Below are 22,337 nucleotides of genomic sequence, written 5' to 3' on the forward strand. Positions count from 1 at the left end.
GATTCACATACTATGCAATTTGCCCATTTAAAGCATGCAATTAATGGCTTTTAGTATATTCAGAGAGTTGTGCAACTGTCACCACAATCAATTCTAGAACATTTTCATAACCCCCAGAAGAAATCCCAAACCCGTTGGCTGTAATCCTCTATCCACTCGACCCCCAGCCCCAGGTGACCACTGCTCTACTTCCTGTCTCTCTAGATTTGCCTGTTTCGGATCCTTCATACACGTGGAATATGTGGTCTTTTGTAACAGACCTCTTTCGTTTAGCGTATGTTTTTCTTTAAGTTTATTTATTTTGACAGAGAAAGAGAGAGAGAGAGCAGGGGAGGGGGCAGAGAGATGCAGAAGGAATCCCAAGCAGGCTCCTCACCTTCAATGCAGAGCCCTACACGGGGCTCAAACCCGCCAACTGTGAGATCGTGACCTGAGCCAAAGTCAAGAGTCTGAGCCTTCACCGACTGAGCCACCTAGGCGCCATTTAGCATATAGTTTTAAGGTTCATTCATGTTGTAGCATGAATTAGTACTTTGTTTCTTTTTATTGCCAAGTGCTGGCCCACTGCATGGATATTTATTTCATCTGTTCACTTGGTTGATGGACATTTGCGTTTTCACTTTTTGGGCAAGTGTGAATAGTGCTGCTAATAAACATAGGTATACAAGTTTTCATATAGACATCTGTTTCCATTTTTCCTGGGTCTATACCTAGAAATGGAACATACCTGGGTCATATGGTAACTCTGTACTTAATATTTGAAGGAACTGCCACACCGCTTTCCAAAGTCGCTGCACCATCATATGTTGTGAAGGTTCCAGCAATGTGTGAAGGTTCCAGTTGCTCCGCTGTTACCCGATTTTCTGCTGTAGCCACCTTGGTGGGTCTGAGGCAGTATCTGATTGTGATTTTGATTTACATTTCCTTGGTGGCTAATGATGTTGGGTGTCTTTTCATGGGCTTATTGGCCATGTGTACATCATCTTTGTAGAAATGTCCGTTCACTGCCTTTTCCTATAGTTTAATTATCTTATGTGGCTTTTTGTTATTGAGTTTTTATAGTTCCTTATTCTAGATAGAGGTCTATATTGGATAGATGATTTACAAAAAAAGTTAGGCTTTTTGGATTCTACTCTGAGATGAGAAGCCACAGGAAGGTTTTGAGCAGAGAAGTGATATAATTTGATTTAGACTTTTTACCTTTTGGGAATGAAAGTCTTGTGATGGGTGAACATTTTGTGGGGACAGTTTCTTCTCTTTCATTTCATTTATTCATTTTATTTTTTAAATATTTATTTATGTATTATTATTATTTTTTTAATTTACATCCAAGTTAGCATATAGTGCAACAATGATTTCAGGAGTAGATTCCTTAATGCCTCTTACCCATTTAGCCCATCCCCCCTCCCAAAAATGTTTATTTTTGAGACAGAGAGAGAGAGAAAAAACACTAGTGGGGGAGGGGCAGAGAGAGAGGGAGACACAGACTCTGAAACAGGCTTGAGGCTCTGAGCTGTCAGCACAGAGCCTGATGCGGGGCTCATATCTGGGAAAGTGAGATCATGACCTAGGCTGAAGAAGGACGCTTAACTGACTGAACCACCCAGGCCCCTCCATACCCCCCACCCCAGCCAAAATTTTATTTTTAAGTAATCTCTACACTCAATGAGAGGCTCAAACCCACAACTCCAAGATCAAGAGTCACATGCTCTTACCAAGTGAGCCAGCCAGGCGCCCAGACTTAAACTTTTTTTTTTTTTTCAACATATGAAATTTATTGTCAAATTGGTTTTCATACAACACCCAATGCTCATCCCAAAAGGTGCCCTCCTCAATACCCATCACCCACCCCCCATCAACCCTCAGTTAGTTCTCAGTTTTTAAGAGTCTCTTATGCTTTGTCTCTCTTCCACTCTAACCTCTTTTTTGTTTCCTTCCCCTCCCCCATGGGTTTCTGTTAAGTTTCTCAGGATCCACATAAGAGTGAAAACATATGGTATCTGTCTTTCTCTGTATGGCTTATTTCACTTAGCATCACACTCTCCAGTTCCATCCACGTTGCTACAAAAGGCCATATTTCATTCTTTCTCATTGCCACGTAGTACTCCATTGTGTATATAAACCACAATTTCTTTATCCACTCATCAGTTGATGGACATTTAGGCTCTTTCCATAATTTGGCTATTGTTGAGAGTGCTGCTATAAACATTGGGGTACAAGTGCCCCTATGCATCGGTACTCCTGTATCCCTTGGGTAAATTCCTAGCAGTGCTACTGCTGGGTCATAGGGTAGGCCTATTTTTCAGACTTAAACTTTTTAAAGGAGCACTCTGGCTACTGTTGGGTTCAGGGTGGGGCAGGGAGGGGGCAAGAGTAGAAGGAGAGAAAGCAGTTAGGAAGCTATTGCAATAATCAAGCGAGGAATCAGGGCGCCTGGCTCAGTTGGTAGGGTCAACTCAGGGTCGTGAGTTCGAGCCCCACATTAGGCACAGAGTTTACTTAAAGAAAATAAAAATAAATAAATTTTAAAAAAATCAGATGAGGAATAAGGGTGGATTAGACCAGGCCGATGGTGAAGGAGGTGGTCAGAGGTGGTCTGATTTTGGAAGTAGAACCAACAGGATTTATGGATTGATTGGCTGTGAGGTGTGAAAGTAAGGAGAATCCAGGGTAGTTCCCAGCTTTTTGCCCTACAGAACTAGAAGGACAGAGTTTCCATTTGCTGAGATGGCAAAGACTTGGCTCCCTGAAGGGATGATCAGGAGGCTTTTTTGGTTTGAGATGCTTATTAGTCATCTAGGGGGAAACATTGAGAAGGAAGTTGGATATGTGAGTCTGGAAGTTTGGGGAGAGTCTGGAGCTGGAGTCCTCAGCACTGAGACTGTGTTGTTGTTGTTGTTTTTAATGTTTATTTATTTATTTTTGAGTGAGAAAGGGAAAGAGAAGCAGAGAGGGAGGGAGAGAGAATCCTAAACAGGCTTCACACTGTCAGCACAGAGCTGGATGCAGGGCTTGAACTCACTGGGAGATCATGACGCGAGCTGAAACCAAGAGTCAGACACTTAACCGACTGAGCCACCCTGGCGCCCCAGCACTGAGACTGGTTTAACAATGGGACTGGCTGGGATCACCTGGGTAGGGAGTGCGGGTAGATGAGAAAAGAAGCCCAAGGACTGAAGTTTTTTGGTTTTGTTTTGGTTTCCTATCCAAAAAAAAAAAAAAAAATGTGTTTGCTGGAATAGTTTCCCACTCATCTTAATTCAGGGGGCTTTAGTGCTGCTTCTGTTGGGGGAGCATCCTCCTGTAAGTCTTGCTTGTCGTCCTGTAGGTGGGCAGTGGGCAGCCAACCCACACCACCGTTTGTCCACGGCTAAAGACGGTGGTGATTTTGTAGCATCCTGGGCACGGCACGTCCATGAAGTGGGAGCTGGGGCTCTGCACCAGGGGGCTTCTTCTTGCCCTCCCTCTTCTCTTCCGGGGATGGGTGGAGGAGGTTCTTTGCAAGAAGCATGTTCTTGGGGGGTGGGGGGGTTGTCACCACTGGGAAGGAGCGAGAGCAGAAATCCTACAACCGAGTAGTTTAGTACTTGTTGCTGAATGACAAACCACCAAAAACTCAGTGTCTTAAAACATCAGGTTATTATTTCTCTCAGTCCTGTGGGTCGGGAATTGGGGAGGCCTTGGCTGCTGCGGTGTGCTCCATGTGTGCATCCGTCGGCTCACTCACCCTGCTGCACTGCCGGGTGAGAAGGCCCAGGAAGCCTTCGCTCATGTGTCTGGTGCATGGCTGCAGGTAGCCTCTGTCTCTCCATGTGCTGGTTCTGCGTTCAGGAGGCTGGCTTGAGCTTCCTTGCAACATGGCAGCTGGTCTCCCCCAAGCACAGGTGGGTGCTGCTTGGCCTCTTAAATGCTAGGTCAGGAACTACCTTATGTCAATCAAAGCACCTTGAGCAGCCAGCACTGATGCAAGGGAAGGGGATATAGACTCCCCCTCTTTATGGGTATAATGGCGCGTGCATACTGGGAGGGAAAGAATTGGTAAGGACCATCTTTGGAGATTATTTACCACACCGAGCCCTGAGACACTCCAATATTTAGAGGGCAGAAGGAAGAGACATTTCCAGCAGAGAATGTGAAGGAGTGGCCAACAAGGGCAGAAAAGGACAAGCTCTGAGCACTTTAGCCATGACCTGACTCCATTTCCTGTATGTAGGCCTTTTTATTAAAAAAAAAGAAAAAAAAATTGCCCCTGTTTAAAAAAAAAAACAAAAAAAAATTGCTCTTCTAGATGGACCAGAGCAATGCCAGCAGGTCTCCAGTGTGACTGCAGCCTGGGGCCAAGTGGTGAAACATGGTGGGGCGGGTGAAGAGTATTAACCCTCCAAGTGAGAGTCAGGGATTTCTTCTCAGTCTTCAACGTAAAGCACTGAAAAAAGTTGTAGGTGCAAAACGCAGCAGGAGGAGAGGCAGCTGCAGAGTTAGGAGCAGCTGCTGTGATTTGGCCTCGAGGAGGGACTCATCCTTGGCTAGCAAAAGACGGTCTGTTTCCCAGTCCTCAGCCAGTTCAGTCTAAAACAGTCTAAAAACAGAATGAGTTGCTTTCGTTCTTTATTTCTTTCCCCAAAGGGAAATTGTTTAAGGTTTGTTTGTTTATTATGCGAGCAAGGGAGGGGCAGAGAGAGAGGGAGAGAGAGAATCCCAAGCAGGCTCCACGCTCAGAGCAGAGCCCGATGTGGGACTTGATCTCATGACCGTGAGATCACGACCTGAGCCAATATCAAGAGTGGGAAGTTTAACCGAGTGAACTACCTAGGCACTCCCAGAGGGAAAGTTTTTAAATTGTAGAGGTAATTCATTTTTATGTAAAAATTTTGGGTAATACAAAAGAATAAATATAAAGAAAGTGAAACTCAACATAATAAAATAGTAATACCCAGGACACATTAAAAAAAAAAACTGTACAAAGTTGGGCTGGGGTGCCCGGGTGGCTCAGTTGGATGAGCGTCCAACTTCGGCTCAGGTCATGATCTCGCGGTTTGTGGGTTTGAGCCCCGTGTTTGTGGGGTTGAGCTGTGCTGACAGCTCAGAGCCTGGAGCCTGCTTCAGATTCTGTGGCTCCCTCTCTCTCTGCCCCTCCCCCACTCATTCTCTTTCTCTCTCAAAAATAAACGTTAAAAAATAATAACAATAAAAAACCTACAAAGCAAAAAGAAAAGGAGAACCCATTGGAAAAATAGGTAAAGAAAATAGACTGGCAGTTCACAGAAAAGGAAGCCAAAATGATCATCAATATAAGAGATGCTCAATCTCTCTGGCAGTCACGGAAATGCAAGTAAAGCCATAATAAGATACACTACTACACACTCACCAGAATGGCTGGCGTTAAAAGGGCTGACCACCCCATGCCCTGGAAAGGATGTGGAGAAACCAGAACTCCCATACACTCCTGGTGGGACTGTGAAATGATACAACCACTTGGGAAAACCATTTGGCAGTTTTTTTGTGGGGGTTTTTTTTTTGGTAAGGTTTATTTATTTTTGAGAGAGACAGACAGAGCACAAGTGGGGGAGGGACAGAGAGAGAAGGAGACACAGAATCCGAAGCAGGCTCCAGGCTCTGAGCTGTCAGCACAGAGCCCGACGCGGGGCTCGAACCCACAAACCACAAGATCATGACCTGAGCCGAAGTCGGATGTTTAACCGACTGAGCCACCCAGGTGCCCCCATTTGGCAATTTTTAATGAAGGTAGATACACACATAAGCATATAACCCACCCATTCCACTCCTAGGTATTCAATGAAGAGGAACAAAAACACACGTCCATAAAAAATATTTGTACGCAAATATTCATAGATGCTTTATGCATTAAAAAAATCACCAAAACGTGGAACGAACCCAAATGTCCATCCACAGCTGAATGAACAAATTATAATATATCCATAGACTGAATATCACTGGGCAATAAGAAGAGACAAACTGTGGACAAATGCAACAATGTAGATGAATCTAAGATAAATTATTCTGAGCAAAAGAAACCTTATGCAAGGGTGTGCACTATATAATGTCATTATAAGAAGTTGTGGAACAGGTGAAACCACTTTGTGTCGATAGAAAGGGGTATGTGATTGCCTGGGGTTGAGGTAGGGTGGGAATTGACTGCCAAGGGAGATGCGGGAAGTCTTAGGGTGATAATGATGTTCTATATTTGACTGTGGTGGTGCTAATGTGGGTATATCCATTTGTCAAAAATCAAGCTGTATTCTTAAAATGAGTGCCATTTATTATTTATAAATTCTACCCCAGTGTAGTTGATTAAATGAAAATTAGCAATGATATCCAATTTCATATCCATCATATTGGCAAAAAATTTAAATCTGCCAGTCACGTGTTGGTGGGGATATAGGGAAAGGAGCACGCCTCTGTTATTGAGTGTGTTATTCATTTCTATTATTCCGGATTCTATATTGAAGTAAATATTGGTACAACCACTGTGGAGAGCCGGTGAGCAGGGTAATTTGGCAGTTTCCAGTAGTCAAAGATGTATGCACTTGTGATCTACAGTTCCATTCCTAAATATATACTGTGACCTAGAGAAACTCTCACATATGTGTGCCAGGGACACAAGCTGACTGCAACATCACTAATGATTGCAAAAAATCAGAAATAATATCTGTGAACAGGAAAATAGACTGGTAACTTTTGGTGTGGTCATTCACAAGAGCAAACTAGGTGGGTATAACTCAACATGAATAGAACTCAAAAATATAATGATGAGTGACTAAAGCAAGACCTAGAATGATACATATAGTATGATACCATTTATGTACCTTAAAACCACAGAAAACAATACTGTGTAATGTTCACAGATATGTAGATGTGTGTAAAAGTATAAAAAGCATAGCTAGTGGCGCCTGGGTGACTCAGTCAGTTGAGTCTGACTTCAGCCCAGGTCATCATGATCTCACAGCATAAGTTCGGGCCCTGCGTCAGGCTTTGTGCTGACAGCTCAGAGCCTGGAGCCTGCTTTGGATTCTGTGTCTCCGTCTCTCTCTGCCCCTCCCCCACTTGCGCGCGCGCGCGCGCGCGCGCGCGCGCGCGCTCTCTCTCTCTCTCTCTCCCTCAAAAATAAATAAACATTAAAAAATTACAAAATAAATAAAAATAAAAAGTGAGCTAGAAGAATAAACATCAGACTCATGACAGTGATTGCCTGGGGGGAATACAGGAGAATGGGATAGAGTGAATAGTGGTGAAAGGGATTTTTGCCTTTATTCATAATATCATACTTCTTTTAGAAAAAGGAAGAATATTCGCAAAATTAGATACTCTTTTTTGTGTTTTTAGTATTTCTAATAGTAAATATTCAAAAAAAAAAAATCTTCCAGGGGCGCCTGGGTGGCTCAGTTGGTTAAGTGTCTGACTCTTGGTTTTGGCTCAGGTCATGGTCTCATGGCTTTGTTAGTTTGAGCCCCACATTAGGCTCTGTACTAGCCAGTGCACAGCCTGCTTGGGATTCTCTCTCTCACCCTCTCTCTCTGCCCCTTCCCGACTTGCTACTGTCTCTGTCTCTCTCAAAATAAATAAATAAGCTTAAAAAAAAAAAAAAAAAAAACGGAAAGTCTTCCAATAGTCTTTCAAGAAAACCATTGTTGAGAGTGTTGGTGTAAACATTTCTGTATTTTTATGCATGTTCAAATTGATATATATATATATATATATATATGGAATGTATATATACTTTTGTGTGTATGTGTGTATAATTTCTTATATTAGTAGGTTCCTACTATACATCCTGTTTTCTGGGACTTGGTGTTTCTCACCCATGGATATCATGGATGTTTCTTCATATAAGTAATATTGATCTAAATTATCCTATAAAAATTCGGTGGTATTTCGCTGTATGAATGTACCATGATTTATTTATTTAACCCATTATCCTTCATGTATATTTAAATTCTTTTGACATTTATTTATTTTTGAGAGGCAGAGAGAGACAGAGCATGAGCAGGGGAGGGGGAGAGAGAGGGGGAGACACAGAATCAGAAGCAGCCTCCAGGCTCTGAGCCATCAGCACAGAGCCCGATGCGGGGCTCGAACCCACAGACTGGGAGATCATGACCTGAGCCAAAGTCGGACGCTTAACCGACAGAGCCACCCAGGCGCCCCATCCCTCATATATATTTAAATAATAGGTTTTCTTCTTCTTCTTCTTCTTCTACTACTGCCACCACCGTTATTACTATTCTAAAAAACACAGCAACAAACATCTTTTGAGACACATGTTTGCATTGTGATGCAATTACTACCTTGGCATAGATTCTTAGATGTGAAACTGTGACTCAAGGCAAAATACTGAACATTTTAATAAATATGACCAAATTTCCCTCTAGAGAAGATTATCCAACAGAACATTGTTCAGTGATGGAAATGTCCTATGTCTGCCCCATCCAATGCCCTAGTCGCTCGCCACCGTGGCTACTTGAGCACTTTAAATGGCTAGGCGTAAGGAACTGAAGTTTTATTTTTATTTAATCTTAATTTAAATAGTCACATGTGGTTAATGACTGGCACAGGTCTAGAGGGTTTGTATCATTTTCTTTTTTCTTTTGTTAAATGTTTGTTTGTTTTCACGCACGAGGGAGACAGATTGCAAGCAGGGGAGGGGCAGAGAGAAAGGGAGACATAGAATCTGAAGCAGGCTCCAGGCTCCACACTGTCAGCACAGAGTCTGACGTGGGACTTGAAGTCATGAACTGCCAGATCATGAGCTGAGCCGAAGTCGGGTGCTTAACCGACTGAGCCACCCTAGGCGCCCCTGTGTCATTTTCCTCTCTCACCAGTTACGAACGAAAGTACTCTTTTCCTTTCCTTGCTTAGTATCAGTTAGTGCTTAAACTGTGTTCCAGATCCATGCCAACAGAGTGGAGCATGGGAGGGAGTGCCCCAAGGCCCCCACACCTGCCTTCATCTGTATGTCTGTTTTATTGGTTTGGCTTCCATAGAGGAACTGCTTCAGAAAAAAATCTGTGGCTAAAAAGTTTGACAAGTCCTAAGTTCAGGTCTGTCTAAGCCCCTTTCCAGCTCGGCGAAGCCAATCTGATTGAGTAGGAATAGTGGGATGACCTAAATGCAGGGAGCAATAGAACCTCTGTGCATCTTGATATTAGAGCAAGAACATTTTAAAGCCCTGAAAAGTTACAGATTGGTTATCTGTTGGCATTAAGGCCTTGGTGAAGGTGGTGAGATGTCACCTGCTTCCTCTCTTTCAGGGTAAAGGCCCCAAAGCTGTCATCAGCATCAGAGACTTGAATGCCACTTTTGAAACAGAGAAGATAGGGAACCCCCACGGGCTGCAGATCACCTACAGGAGAGAGGGCCACATCAGGAACCTGTTCGTGTACCACGAAAGTGGGAAGGTGAGCCGAGCCGTGTGGCTACCCCAGCCTCCCGCCTGCACCCCAGGACTCTGCAGGCCCGCCCCGCAGCTCCCTTGTTCAGCTGCTCTTGAGATTTGCTGCCCCAGTTTGCCTTCGTCTGTTGTCACCTTCCGGTCTGAGATGGCTGTGTGAGGAAGGCAGAGCGAGATTAGGGAGAGACACCTGGCAGGTACCGTGGGTGTGTCTGGACAGTACACAGCCACTCAGGGGAGTCCAGTTGGTGGGAGGGACTATGCCCAGGGACGGCCAATCCAGATAAGGCAGGGAGTCTGAACACAGCAGGAGTGGATGGAAGACCGGGTGGCAGTGAATGCAGAGGCCTTGCTTCTCAGCAGGTGGTCCTGTGGTCCTGTACTAACAGCATTAGCATCACCTGGGAGCTTGTTAGACCGGAGTCTCAGTCCCACCTGAACCTACTAAATTAGATATTGCATTTTAAGAGGCTCTCTGGGTGATCCTTAAGCACATTAAAGTTTAAGAAAGCAGGGGCGCCTGGGCGGCTCAGTCAGTTAAGCGGCTGAGCCTTGACTTCAGCTCAGGTCATGATCTCACAGTTCGTGGGATCCACCCCTGCCCTGGGATTCTCTCTCCCTCTCTCTCTCAAGATAAATCAACATTTTTAAAAAATCGGCTTCTGTCAGAGAAGACCAAGCCAATAGTACAGGTCCAAGAGGATAAGCCGGGTCACAATGAGCAGAGTCATGTGACTTGGGAGTCATGTGCTAAGTGGAGGTGGGGGTAAAGGTGAGGTCTGACATTTTGTGAGTACCTGTTAATTCTGTGCCAGGCACTGTTCTTGGCTATCACTATACATCATTTATGTCTTCATTTTTTTTTTCTTAAGTAGCCTCCACACCCAACGTGAAGCTTGAATTCACAACCCCGAGATCAAGAGTCACATGCTGTACTGCCTGAGCCAGGCAGGCACCCCACAATACAGCATTTTTTTCTTTCTTTTTAAAAATTTTTTTAATGTTTATTTGTTTTTGAGAGAGGGAGGGAGAGAGAGAGAGAGAGAGAGAGAGAGCGAGCGAGCGTGAGTGGGGGAGGGGCAGAGAGCCAGGGAGACACAGAATCTGAAGCAGACTCCAGGCTCTCTGAGCTGTCAGCACAGAGCCAGACGCGGGGCTCGAACTCACAAACCCTGAGATCATGACCTAAGCTGAAGTCGGATGCTCAACCGACTGAGCCACCCAGGCACCCTGTGCAATACATCATTTCTTAATCCTCAAAACAATCCTGGACATGTTTTAACCCTATATCCCTGAGGCATGGGCACATTAACCCAGACTATGGTTCTTGGGTCCCGCAGTCCATTTTACCACTCTACGTGGCCCTGCTGGAAGGAGAATCCTTGGCAGCAGGAGCCAGAAACCTGACCCAGGGGCTAGATCTTCCCAAGCGGCACTAGCACTGGGACGCTGTCTTCACGCTTTGGGCAGAGTTCCCAGTGGCACAGTCTGAGGAACAGGGGTTCGGAATCAGAAACTGGAGCCCTGGGTCCTCCGCTCTGGGCTGTGTTACTGGGGCACATCCCTTCCCCTCCTCCATCTGCGTTTATAGATCAGAACACCCGCCTCCCAGAGGGGTTTTGAGGGTTGAGTGACCATGAACCATGAATGTGAAAGCATTTCAGTACGGTGAAATGCATTTCAAACATTAACCGCTGCTAATGATTTATTGGCACATGATGGTAACAGTTGTAAAAGGTTAAGAATCTTACGGGCAATTTCACATCTCTTTCACTTATTCATTCATGAATTCACTCTTTTCTTGAATGCTTATTGGGTCTTTGCAGTATACAAAGCACTGCTGTAGGTTTAGAGAGTGTGGTGGTGAACAGGGCAGAGCCGTGGGCAGGCCTCAAGGATCTCGGTCTGGGGAGGGAGTCAGATGAGGAAAGAGGCACCTGCTGATACCGTGTTGATGGGCTGTCAGTCATGCTCGGTCACACAGGAAGCATGTAAGTGGCCTAGTCTCGGGGGCGGGGCAGTCAAAAAGGCATTCCAGAGGAAAGAGTTTCTATTTAAAAATTATGTGAATATGTTGAAAAAGAGGACACTCAAATCAGCTTAAAGGGAGCATGAATGGGAAATATACAAGGGTGTTTATTTTAAGGGCAACAAATCTGGCTGGGCCTCCTGAGAGATTAGAGTCAAGAACTGTGGTGTGTGTGTGAGAGAGAGAGAGAGCCAGAGAGAGCAGTGAGCCCTCTTAACAGGAGCACATTGTTCTATGACACCTGAGGTGCAAGTATAGTACTTATTTATTTCTCTAAATTCAAGGACCCCCAGGGGCACCTGGCTGGTTCAGTTGGTTGAGTGTCCTACTTTATTTTTTTATTTTTATTTTATTTTTTAACGTTTATTTATTTTTGAGACAGAGAGAGACAGAGCATGAACAGGGGAGGGGCAGAGAGAGAGGGAGACACAGAATCGGAAACAGGCTCCAGGCTCCGAGCCATCAGCCCAGAGCCCGACGCGGGGCTCGAACTCTCGGACCGCGAGATCGTGACCTGAGCCGAAGTCGGACGCTTAACCGACTGAGCCACCCAGGTGCCCCAAACATAGTACTTATTTATTTCTCTAAATTCAAGGACCCCCAGGGGCACCTGGCTGGTTCAGTTGGTTGAGTGTCCTACTTTATTTTTAACGTTTATTTACTTTTGAGACAGAGAGAGACAGAGCATGAACAGGGGAGGGGCAGAGAGAGAGGGAGACACAGAATCTGAAACAGGCTGCAGGCTCTGAGCGGTCAGCACAGAGCCCGACGCAGGGCTCGAACTCACGGGCCGTGAGATCATGACCTGAGCTGAAGTTGGACGCTTAACCGACCGAGCCACCCAGGTACCCCGAGTGTCCTACTTTAGCTCAGGTCATGATCTCCCAGTTCCTGAGTTCCAGCGCCTCACTGGGCTCTGTGCTGACAGCATGGGGCTGGCTTCCCCTGTCTCCCCCTTGCCCTCTACCCCTTCCCTGCTTGCACTCTCTCTCGCTCAAAAAAAAAAATAAATAAATAAAATAAACATTTAAATTCAAGGACCCCCATTCCCCAAAGTGGCAAGAAATCTAATATCAACCCTCTTTCTTGACTTCCTCCCTTGGTTTTACCAGAATCTTGGGACTGGGAGACATGGAGGAGAGCCCTGGTTCTTGGTCCATGGTGGGCTCTCTGCTGTTGCCCTGTGTCCACAATGGATGCCTGGGGCCACCCCTCTGTGCCAATCACTATACGAGGGCTTTTGCTGAGGTGCCCAAGGTCTCTGATACTTACAGTTTCTGGCCCCTCCCATTTGCCCAGTTGTAGAGCATCTAAAAGCTTGGGTCTGGCCATTCTCTTCCCTTCAGTGCCCCAGCCTCTCTGTTAGAGAGGCATAAATAGAAGCTGCAAACTCATGCCTGCAGGAGCCAGGTAGGTAATTGAAAAGTAAAGTGGATGGGGCACCTGGGTGGCTCAGTCCATTAAGCATCCAAGTCTTGATTTCAGCTCAGGTCATGATCTCATGGTTTGTGAGATGGAGCCCCTTGTCAGGCTCTGTGCTGACAGCATGGAACCTGCTTGGGATTCTCTCTCTCTCCCTCTCTCGCTGCCCCTCCCCTGCTCACACACTCACTCTTTGTCTCAAAATAAACAAATAAACTTAAAAAAAAAAAAAGTGAAGATGGCTAGAAGGCTATAAAGCAGGAAAACCTGTATAGAGGATTGAAACAAACATAACTTCAGGAACCAAACAAACACGTATGCAGGTTGGATTTGGCCCCATGGTCTCCAGTTAGTGACCAAAGTGAAGGTCTGGGTGAATCTTTTCTGGAATGGCCCCATTCCTTTGGTGTCTGGGAGCTGAGAAGTTTATTAATTCCCAGGCCAAGAGAGCTCCCCTCCCCCACTCCATCTCACAGGCTGATGTCCTCATTTTTCTCCGCAGGAGATAGTGGACTGGTTCAATGCCCTCCGTGCAGCCCGTCTGCAGTACCTAAAAACGGCCTTTCCTGAGCTCCCAGAGTCTGAGGTGAGCTAAATGTGGACCCCAGCCTCTGAGTCTCTTCCCTGCCACCTCTTTTCCTTGTCTGCTGACCCCCAAAATACTCAGAGGCTAGACTAGCTTTGTTTGTGGACAGGGCCTCGAGATTTGGGGGTGGATACCTCAGAGGGAAACCAAAGACTCTTTCTTCAGGGGGTTTGGCCTCACACATGGCAAGGCAGCCTCCAAAATGCAGGTGAGACTCTCTCTTAGGGATGCATAGCCACTGTCCCTAGTGTCAAGGGGCTTGGGATTGGGGCATCTCTTTCTGACCCCTCCTCCCACTGAAATGTGCAAATGATCCTTCATGTGCTGCTTTCAAAGTGCTTTTCAGCCCCTTTTATCTCGTATTCCCTCATATCCAGTAATCCCTTGTATCCAGTAATCCCTTGTAGCAGCCAGTGAGATGGAGTAATCATTCCCATTTATTGATGAGAAACTGAGTCCCAAGAAGGTCGAGTGAATACCCAAAGGTGCTCTTCCCATCCGAGTGTCCTCCCTTTGCCCTTTTGTGTTCTGGTCTCGGGAAGGTGATGGGATCTTCTCCATTACAGTTCTGACAGGAACAGTCTTCCTTCTGTGGCCAAGGTAACGGTGACCCTGAGAACTTCATTTTGGTTGTCCTCAGACATGTAGGGCATCTGTCTGCATCTCTCAGGTGTGTGGGGCAGAGGATGCTGCCTCGAGCCAGGAGGCTTGGGTTCTCAAGGATGCCCTGTCACTAACTCGCTCTTTGACAGCTGCTGGTTATGGCACTTCTTTCTCCAAGTATCAGTTCCCACATCTGTAAGACGGTGGTTGGTCTGGGTCATCTTCAGGGTTTCTTCCAGCTCTGAGGTGCTATGGGCTGGTGTCTGCTTTAGGCCCTGCTCTTAGAGGATTTTGTAAATGATGGGGGTGGAGATGCCATATTAATCCTGGAACTTTTTTTTTTTTTTTTGAGAGAGAGAGAGAGAGAGAGACAGACAGACAGAGAGAGACAAAGAGAGAGAGGGAGAGAGAGAAAATCCCAAGCAGGCTCTGCGCTGTCAGCACAGAGCCTGATGTGGGGCTCGAACTCACAAATAATGAGATCATGACCTGAGCCGAAATCAAGAGTCGGATGCACGACCAACTTAGCCACCCAGGTGCCCCCCCCCCCCCGCCCCAGCCCGGTATTTTCTTATTCCAAACTGTTAGACCCTCCTTGAAAGCTTAGATTCTCCTTAATTCCACGGTTTTCAGGGAGCTAAGTTTTGGAAATGGGTGTCCACTCCAGGCTTGGTGATGCACCGAGATCACAACTCCCTGGGAGCGATTCCAGCCAAGGGTCAAGACCTTCTGGGTCTGCAGAGTCAGCACCCAGCATGGGTGAATGCACGCTCTGCGAGGAAGGCGTTGTGGGTGCTGCCTGCTGACTGGAGATCTTGGAGGACAAAGTGCAGACTCTCAGCCTGAGTCATTGGGCTGACTCTCCAACTTTGCTGACCCCTGCAGAGGAAATTGGTCTTTGGCCAACTCCTCAATGTCCTCTTGCCTCCCCTCACCCCCTGTTGATCTCCACCGCCTCCCCCCCCCCCCCCCCACATCTCTCTGCTGCCTTAACTCCTGCTGTGCCCAGGTATGTGTGAGGTTCTGGACAACTGCCTGGACCTGCCTCAAGCTTAGGGATGCAGAGGTCAGACAGCTGAGAGTTCCAGTGCGGAACGTGGTTCTAGACTAAGAAACGTGTGGCCTCTGAAGTCAGAGAAGCTGATGTGTTACCTGGGACATATCACCTCACCTCTCTGAGCCTCGGGTTGCTCCTCTGTCACCATGGGGACAGCGCCTACTTTCCAGGGCTGTTGTGAGAATCGAGTGAGCCAAGGCTTCTGAGGTACAGCAAGCAGCACTCCATCCATGTGATCTGCCTTCTTCTGGTTGTTTCCCTAGGCCTAGCCCAGCCTTGCCCTGGCTCAGGTTCAGACTATTAAGCAGCTTGGGACTCTCTTTTCCAAATGAAGGAACTAAGGCCTGCAGAATGTATTTTAGGGAAAGGGGAGTTTATTTTCTTCACAGTTTTCTTCCTTTCAGACTTCCCAGACTTTACTTCCCCTTTGTCCCGTCCTGGGCTCTGGAGCTCTGGAGAACCCCCTCTGCCCTCGGAAGCCTGGGCTGTCCTTGGAAGCTCTAGGCTTGCCAGTTTGACTCCCTAGGGTATAGGGGGCCAGCGTTAATTCCTGGAAACCTCTCTGAGCACAGGTTGGCAAGCCGGAAGGGCTCCTGGAGATCACACAATCCAGTCTCCTTATTACTCAGGGAACATGGGCCCAGAGAGGGATAAGGTCTTACCAAGGTCATACACCTTGTCAAGGTCAGAACTGCAGCTAGATCCCAGGTCCCCCTGCTCCTAGTCCAGAACTTTCTCTGCTTGCCTACTCTGCTACCATCTCCTGTGCGCCTGCGTCAGAATCCCCAGTAAGGACCAGGTCTTGGCCGGGGGCCTGGCCAGAGGGCTCTGGCATGTTTATGCTCAGTGTCATGGTGAAGTGGCGGGAGAACCATGAGTGTCTGTCTAGCGTCTGGCAGCCCTAGGTGTGAATCCCAGCTTTCTGTCCTACCAGCAGCCTGACTCAGGGAAAATCCCCAACCACGTCTCTGGGGCCTGGTGTGTTCAGATGTCCAGCAAAGATAAAAATATCCACCTCGCGGGGCGCCTGGGTGGCTCAGTTGGTTAAGCCTCCGACTGCGGCCCAGGCCATGATCTCGCGGTTCATGAGTTCGAGCCCCGCGTCGGCCTCTGGGCTGACAGCTTAGAGCCTGGAGCCTGCTTCTGTGTGTGTGTGTCTCTCTCTCCCTCCCCTGCTCGTACTCTGTCTCTTAAAATAAATAAAACATTTACAAAATTAAAGACAAAAAAACCCACCTCACTCGGTGGTTGAGAAGGGCACCCAGAGCCTGACACAGAGTAGACCCTCAGAATATGCCCCCTGATGACACCGGGAGGGTCTCCTCAGAGCCTCGCCGATGTCTACCTCTTGGGGATACTGAAGGAATCCTTAGACTAAGTCCTTAAACCAAGATTCGGCTCTGCCGGTAAGCTCTGCAAACATCTGAGATGCTGTCGTCTGCCTCTGGTGAAATGTTAATATTGCACCCATCCCACGTTCCAAATATAGCCCCGTGAACCACCAGCACACATCCTTCCCCATTCCAAACTTCCCCTTTGTTGGGGAGCCTTGAGCCCCTGGCATGTGAGTCAGGGGTTCAGTGTATGTCTCTCTTCCCCCAGCTCGTGCCCCTCATCACCAGGAACTACCTCAAACAAGGCTTCATGGAAAAGACGGGCCCAAAGGTACATTTCACCGCTCTCTGTGGGACTCACAGGGCCCTGGTTCCAGTAGGCAGTGGGGCAGGATTTGGGAAGTAGGAAAGTGGGGACCTAGGGGGGTGGGAAGAGGAAGGGAAGTAACCCAGTGTTTGTGAGTTCTTGGGGCCAAAGACCAAGTGGAGACTGGTGAGCTGGTATGTGGTCCAGCATCGTGCTGGCGCATCTCCTGACCCGTGGGCATCCCCTCCTTTATCAGCATCACCGGCGGCTTCTTTCTCCTTGGCTCCGTCTAATTGAGCCGACTCCTGGGAGAGCAGAGCTGAAAAGGGACTCTTTGGGGGACAGCTTTTGCACTTGCCAGAACCCTCGTGTGCTTGGTGCTGGGGACCTACCGGGACCGTCCGTCCAAGTGAGACAGGGGCTCGTGATTGGTCTGAGAAAACACACCTCTGCACACACAGGGACACACCCCTCCCCAGCACACACACCCTCCCTCCAACTCAGCCCCTGCTCTTTCACTGAACCTGCCCCAACCCCCAGTGTTGCTCATCTGCACTCATCTGTGAAGGCAGGGAAGCCTGGCCGCTCCTGGACCTCCCTTGGAGGCCTGTGGTGAGGGTATCTAAGCCCCCTCCTGGGTGCTGAGAAGGGTGAGGCTCCAAGCCAGGAGTCTGGCTGGTGAGGGTCCTGGTGATTGGAAGGGGAGGAAGAGGGGAAGGGAGGAGGAGAAGGGAAAGCAGAGGGAGCCCCCTAAAACAAAACAAAACAAAAAAACAAAACAAGACAAAACAAACTCCCAAAGCAGCAGCAACTCAATGCTTTTTGATTTTTTAAAGGTGTACTATGTTGACCAGATGGTTGTCAAGACTGCGGTGGAAGGGGTTAGGCAATCGGTGTGAAAGAAAGCCCCTGGGCAGCTTAACAAGGACTGGAAGGGTTGCACATTGTGTTTTCTGCCTTCACCAGCCAATGGCACAGCCAGTCCGCGGTGATTCTTGCCGGGGGCTTTCTTTCCCCTGACCTCGGTTGCAATTCCGCCAAGGCCAGCGCTTTCAGCATTGCTGAGCAGTGACTACTTCTGATTTCCCCAGCTTCCTTTTTCTGAGACTTCTTGTCCACAACCTGAGAAGGAGGAGGGCGCCTCTTCCTACCCACAGCAGCACCCAGAGGCACGGGGCGCAGCTGGCAGGGGGTGAGAGGGTGGGCAGAGCCTTCAGGGAGGAGCCCTAGGGTGTCTGAGGGGGAGGGGACTGGCCAGCTCCCAAGGTGTAGCCCAGGCCGGCTCTCTGACCTCTTTGCTCCCCCCGCTCGGCTGACCCTGGTATGAGGTTCCCTCTTTTGCAGCAGAGAGAACCTTTCAAGAAAAGGTGGTTCGCCCTGGATCCCCAGGAGCGGAGGCTGCTCTATTACAAGAACCCACTGGTAAGAGCCACTGCCGGCCCCTCTCCAATGCACCCCCAAGCAGAGGAGGGGTCAGTACTAGCCGGGGACCGTGGGGGAAGCTACAGGGCTGGAGAAGCCTAGCGAGGGACACACCTCCACCTTTGCTTGCCTCCAAGTCATCTCCCAGGCGTGGAGCTATTCTCTCGCGCCTTGCCGGAAGTCGTGTATCCTAAATGCTGCCAATGCAGCTAAACAGGTCATTTCTCGTCCTCCAGTTTCCAGTGCTCACTTGTCACCAGGAGGCTAGTGGTTAGGACTGTGGGCTTTAGAACTTTCAGCCCTGCCACTTCGTGGTATGCCTTGGGCAGAGCACTTAAATCTCTGTGCCTCAGTTTCTTCCTCAGAGGTTGCCATGAGGATTGTATGAGTTACTTAAGGTAAACCGCTTGAAATCTTGGGGCATATAAGCTGTCCATAAATGTCAAGTATTATTTTAACAGATCACATGTGTGATTTATGTTTTTTTTACCCTTTCACATTCTGGGTCCCAGCAAACAGAAATCCCCAGCAGAGACCCCTGCCATGCACATAAAACACCTCTTTCTAAAATAGAGCTGGGGAGATGGCAGGGCTGCAGGTGTCTCTCTGCCCCAGGTGTGGCCTCTGATGACCACACATCTTCTATTTCCAGGATGCCTTTGAACAGGGCCAGGTTTTTCTTGGGAGCAACGAGCAGGGGTATGATGTATATGAAGACCTGCCCAAGGGCATCCGAGGGAACCGCTGGAAAGCTGGCCTCACCATCATCACCCCTGAGCGGAGGTTCGTCTTCACCTGCCCCAGCGAGAAGGAGCAGCGGGAATGGCTGGAGAGCTTTCAGGATGTCCTCTCCCGCCCCCTGACGCCCCTCAACCTCCTCGGTAAGACACACGCACGGCCTGGGGTTGGTCCTTTTGGCCAAAGTCAGAAAGGGGCCTCGTGGGGTTCAGCCGTGAGCCCTGAAGCCGAGGTCATGGCTTTTCCCATTTTCTTCTCTTCCTGCCAAAGAAAAGTACAGACAGTGCACATTATTATCAGAAAGCCCTCTCCGTCAGTGCAAAGTTCCTCTGTGGGGAGCCCTATCCCAGAACCGCTGTGTCCAGGAACCAGCAGCTTCTCTCTCTGTCCACCCTCCCCGACCCCTCCCAGTCCCTCTCCTCCTGAGAAAACCCTGGCCTATTATTATTAGCTAAGGTCACACCCACTGGGCAGCCCCCGCCCCCAGTCTTGGGTTCCTCCCTACCCACAGGAGGAAGGCTATTTTTAGCACCCTTCTTTTCTCTGGATCCTCCCTTCTGTCTGCTTCTCTCCTCCTCCCCTTCACCCCAGATGTGTTAGAAGTAGGTTTCTTTGTGGGTGACAGCTCTGTGAAAAACGGGAAGACATTCTGAGTTAGGGCAGGAAACTTCTGGCCCAGGGCCTGGTTTGGGGGCACCAGGGAGAACTTCTGTGTTTGGAAAAGTACAGAGTGAGTGAGTGGGTGACCCCACACGGGCGCTTAGGAGAAACCCTTGTGCCCTTTGAATCTGACCAGTATAAAACACACACTTTTCACTTTCCAAATTTTTTTTTTTTTATGTTTATTTTTTATTTTTGAGAGGGAGACAGAGACAGAGGCAGAGAGCACACACAAGCAGGGGAGGGGCAAAGAGTGAGAAAGGGAGACACGGAACCTAAAGCAGACTCCAGGCTCTGAGCTATCAGCACAGAGCCTGATGCGGGGCTCGAACCCACGGACTGTGAGTTCATGACCTGAGCCAAAGTCTGGCGCTTAACCGGCTAAGCCACCCAGGCGCCCCTTCACTTTCCAAAATCTTAAAACCGAGAGCCTAAGAAGCGGACTTGGAAGTTGTTGGCGAAGGGCGTCAGCTGGTGCTTCCTTTTCCCCATGGGCCTGTGTGTCTGAGTCTCGAAGTTTCTGTGTCTCTCACTCTCTGCTTTTCTCTCCTTCTCTGGTGTGTGTGTCCCCTCTGTCTCGCACCCTTTTGGTCGGTTTTTCATTCTTGTTCACTGTCATTGTGCTCTGTCCCCTCGCTGTCCCTTCTCTCCAGTAGGACTGCATTGCCGTGGTTATTGGCTCAGCTCTCTCCTTGTTCCTCTGGCAGCTGCATCAACAGAGGGCAGCCACGGCAGCAGGTGACCCATCAGCTGAGGAGCTGGCCACTGGTCACCCGGAGCTTGTGGTGGGAAGGACAAGTTCTCACCTTGGCCTTGGTTGCCCAGCTGGAGGGCCCCATAGGCAACAGCCATCGCCGGCCATGAACTCTGCCAAGACTGAAGCTTTGGCCTTTACCTGTTGGCTCCCCAGGCCTTCCCACTGCCCAGCCCTGGGGGTCTTGGGGCTCTGGCACATGTCCTCAAGGCCCAGGACATCTGAAATGAAGGCACCGCAATGGAAAGCCACCCACCGTGTCATGCAAGTGGCATTTTTGCTCAAAGAGAAAAAAAGTTTAATCTGGATCTAACCATGAGGAACTAATCAGACAAATTCACATTAGAGACATTCTCTGAAACAGCTGGCCTGGACTCTTCAAAAGTGTCAGTATCATGAAAGATAAAGTAGTGAGGAAAGGGTTCTAGATTTAAAAAGACTAAGGAGGCAAGAAAATGCAATTCATGATTCTTGACTGGATCCTGGATTTTTATGATTTATTTTTTTAAAGATTTTTATTTGTAAGTAATCTCTACACCCAACGTGGGGTTCAACCTTACAACCCCGAGATCAGGAGTCGCACACTCTCCTGACTGAGCCAGCCAGGCTCCCCTGGATCCTGGATTTTTACAAAGCAGCTATAAAAGACATAATGGAGATAACTGGGGAAGTTTGAACATGGATGTATACTAGCCAAGAGTGTTGTAAAACTGATAATTATGTTGTATTTGTGTAGATTGTTCTTGTTCTTCAGGGATACGTGCTGAAGTGTTCAGGGGTAAAGTGTAATAATTTTTAGTCTACAACTGTCTCTGAAATGGTTTGGCAAAGAATAAGTGTATGTGTACATGTATATATAGAGTATAGACATATATATATGTATATATATAGTATGTATATATATATAGTGTGTGTGTGTGTGTGTGTGTGTGTATATATATATATATATGATAGGAAATATATATACAGGGAAAGAGCTAGAGAAAGCGAGCCACTGTGCAACATGTTAGCAGCTGATGAATCCAGGTGAAGTATAGATGAGTCTCTATTGTCCTTTTTGTGCAAAGTTTCTAGAGATTCAAAAGTGTTCAAACTTAAAAGTTGGAAGTGGGGGACACTTTTAAAGAGACCATCCACTTCTCACTCTTCCAAAGCACTGTTTTTTCTACATGAATCAAAAATGTCCGTGGGAAAGTCCCATCTTTGTGCACATCTGAGAAGAAATTAAAACCCAGATTAATAAACAGAACAAAACAAAACTTTCTGGGAAGAAAGAAGCAAGCCAAGGAGAACCCCACTGGACCCCAGAGCAGAGAGAGAGCCATCCAGTCGGCGTGCCAGCTCTGGCTTTGCCTCTCACTTGAGATTGTTGGACACCTCACTTTCCTACCTATGTACCTTGGTTTTTCGCTTTCAAATGAGGAAGTTGTACTAACTATTGAAATGCAATGCAAGCAACGCATACTTTTGAGCACCCCCCCCTCCCCCCCCCCCCCCCCCCCGGCAGGTTCTGTGCCAAGCCCTGGGAACAGGGCAGGAACCAGATGGTACCTGCTGTCCCAGATTACAGGCTTCTGGAAGGCAACTCTTATACAGGGTGGGACAATGGCACGCGTGTCCAGAAAGGAAAATACAGGCTGCTGTGGGAGCATGCAACACAGGGTTACCCCTAAGGAGGGGGAGGGGAGGGCCTCCGTCCTCTCCAGAAAGTGATGTTAAGTTGAAACCTTAAAAGTATTTAGAGGTTAGTCAAAAGGAAGAGGGTGAGGAAAACGCTCGTCTGAGGGAAAAAAATGTTCAAAGGCCCTTAGATGGCAAAGAGGAACCGAAAGAAACTTGGAAAGGCTGAAATGTTAGAGAAATAGATCACCGAGGTCCCAGCTCTATGATTCTTTGTTCTTCAGGTCATGTGCAGAAAGACACTTAGCGTTCTCTCTTCATTTTGGTGGAGACCCAGAGGGCTGGGAGCGTCTTATTCTCTGCTTTTTGTGGGGGTTTCCTATGGATCCCCCGGAG

General features: G+C 48.0%; 1 protein-coding gene across 6 annotated transcripts in view; it reads left to right on the forward strand.

Moving 5' to 3' along the window:
• The window catches only part of ADAP2 (ArfGAP with dual PH domains 2), a 33,135-nt gene that overhangs the window by 8,295 nt on the left and 2,503 nt on the right, over nucleotides 1-22,337 (forward strand). For 2 of the 6 annotated variants that reach the window (XM_027034431.2, XM_027034437.2), the window contains exons 6-11: nucleotides 9,270-9,416; nucleotides 13,363-13,446; nucleotides 16,709-16,771; nucleotides 18,092-18,169; nucleotides 18,822-19,050; nucleotides 20,221-20,974. In XM_027034431.2, the coding sequence (XP_026890232.1) occupies nucleotides 9,270-9,416; nucleotides 13,363-13,446; nucleotides 16,709-16,771; nucleotides 18,092-18,169; nucleotides 18,822-19,050; nucleotides 20,221-20,309 (690 nt within the window). In that variant the 3' untranslated portion in view covers nucleotides 20,310-20,974. Of the gene's footprint in view, nucleotides 1-9,269; nucleotides 9,417-13,362; nucleotides 13,447-16,708; nucleotides 16,772-18,091; nucleotides 18,170-18,821; nucleotides 19,051-20,220; nucleotides 20,975-22,337 lie in introns of those variants that run through there. The other 4 variants (XM_027034433.2, XM_027034436.2, XM_027034435.2 and 1 more) reach the window with 4 other exon arrangements.

Source organism: Acinonyx jubatus, chromosome E1, assembly GCF_027475565.1.
Source record: "Acinonyx jubatus isolate Ajub_Pintada_27869175 chromosome E1, VMU_Ajub_asm_v1.0, whole genome shotgun sequence".
In the NCBI taxonomy this organism is placed as follows: Eukaryota; Metazoa; Chordata; class Mammalia; order Carnivora; family Felidae; genus Acinonyx; species Acinonyx jubatus.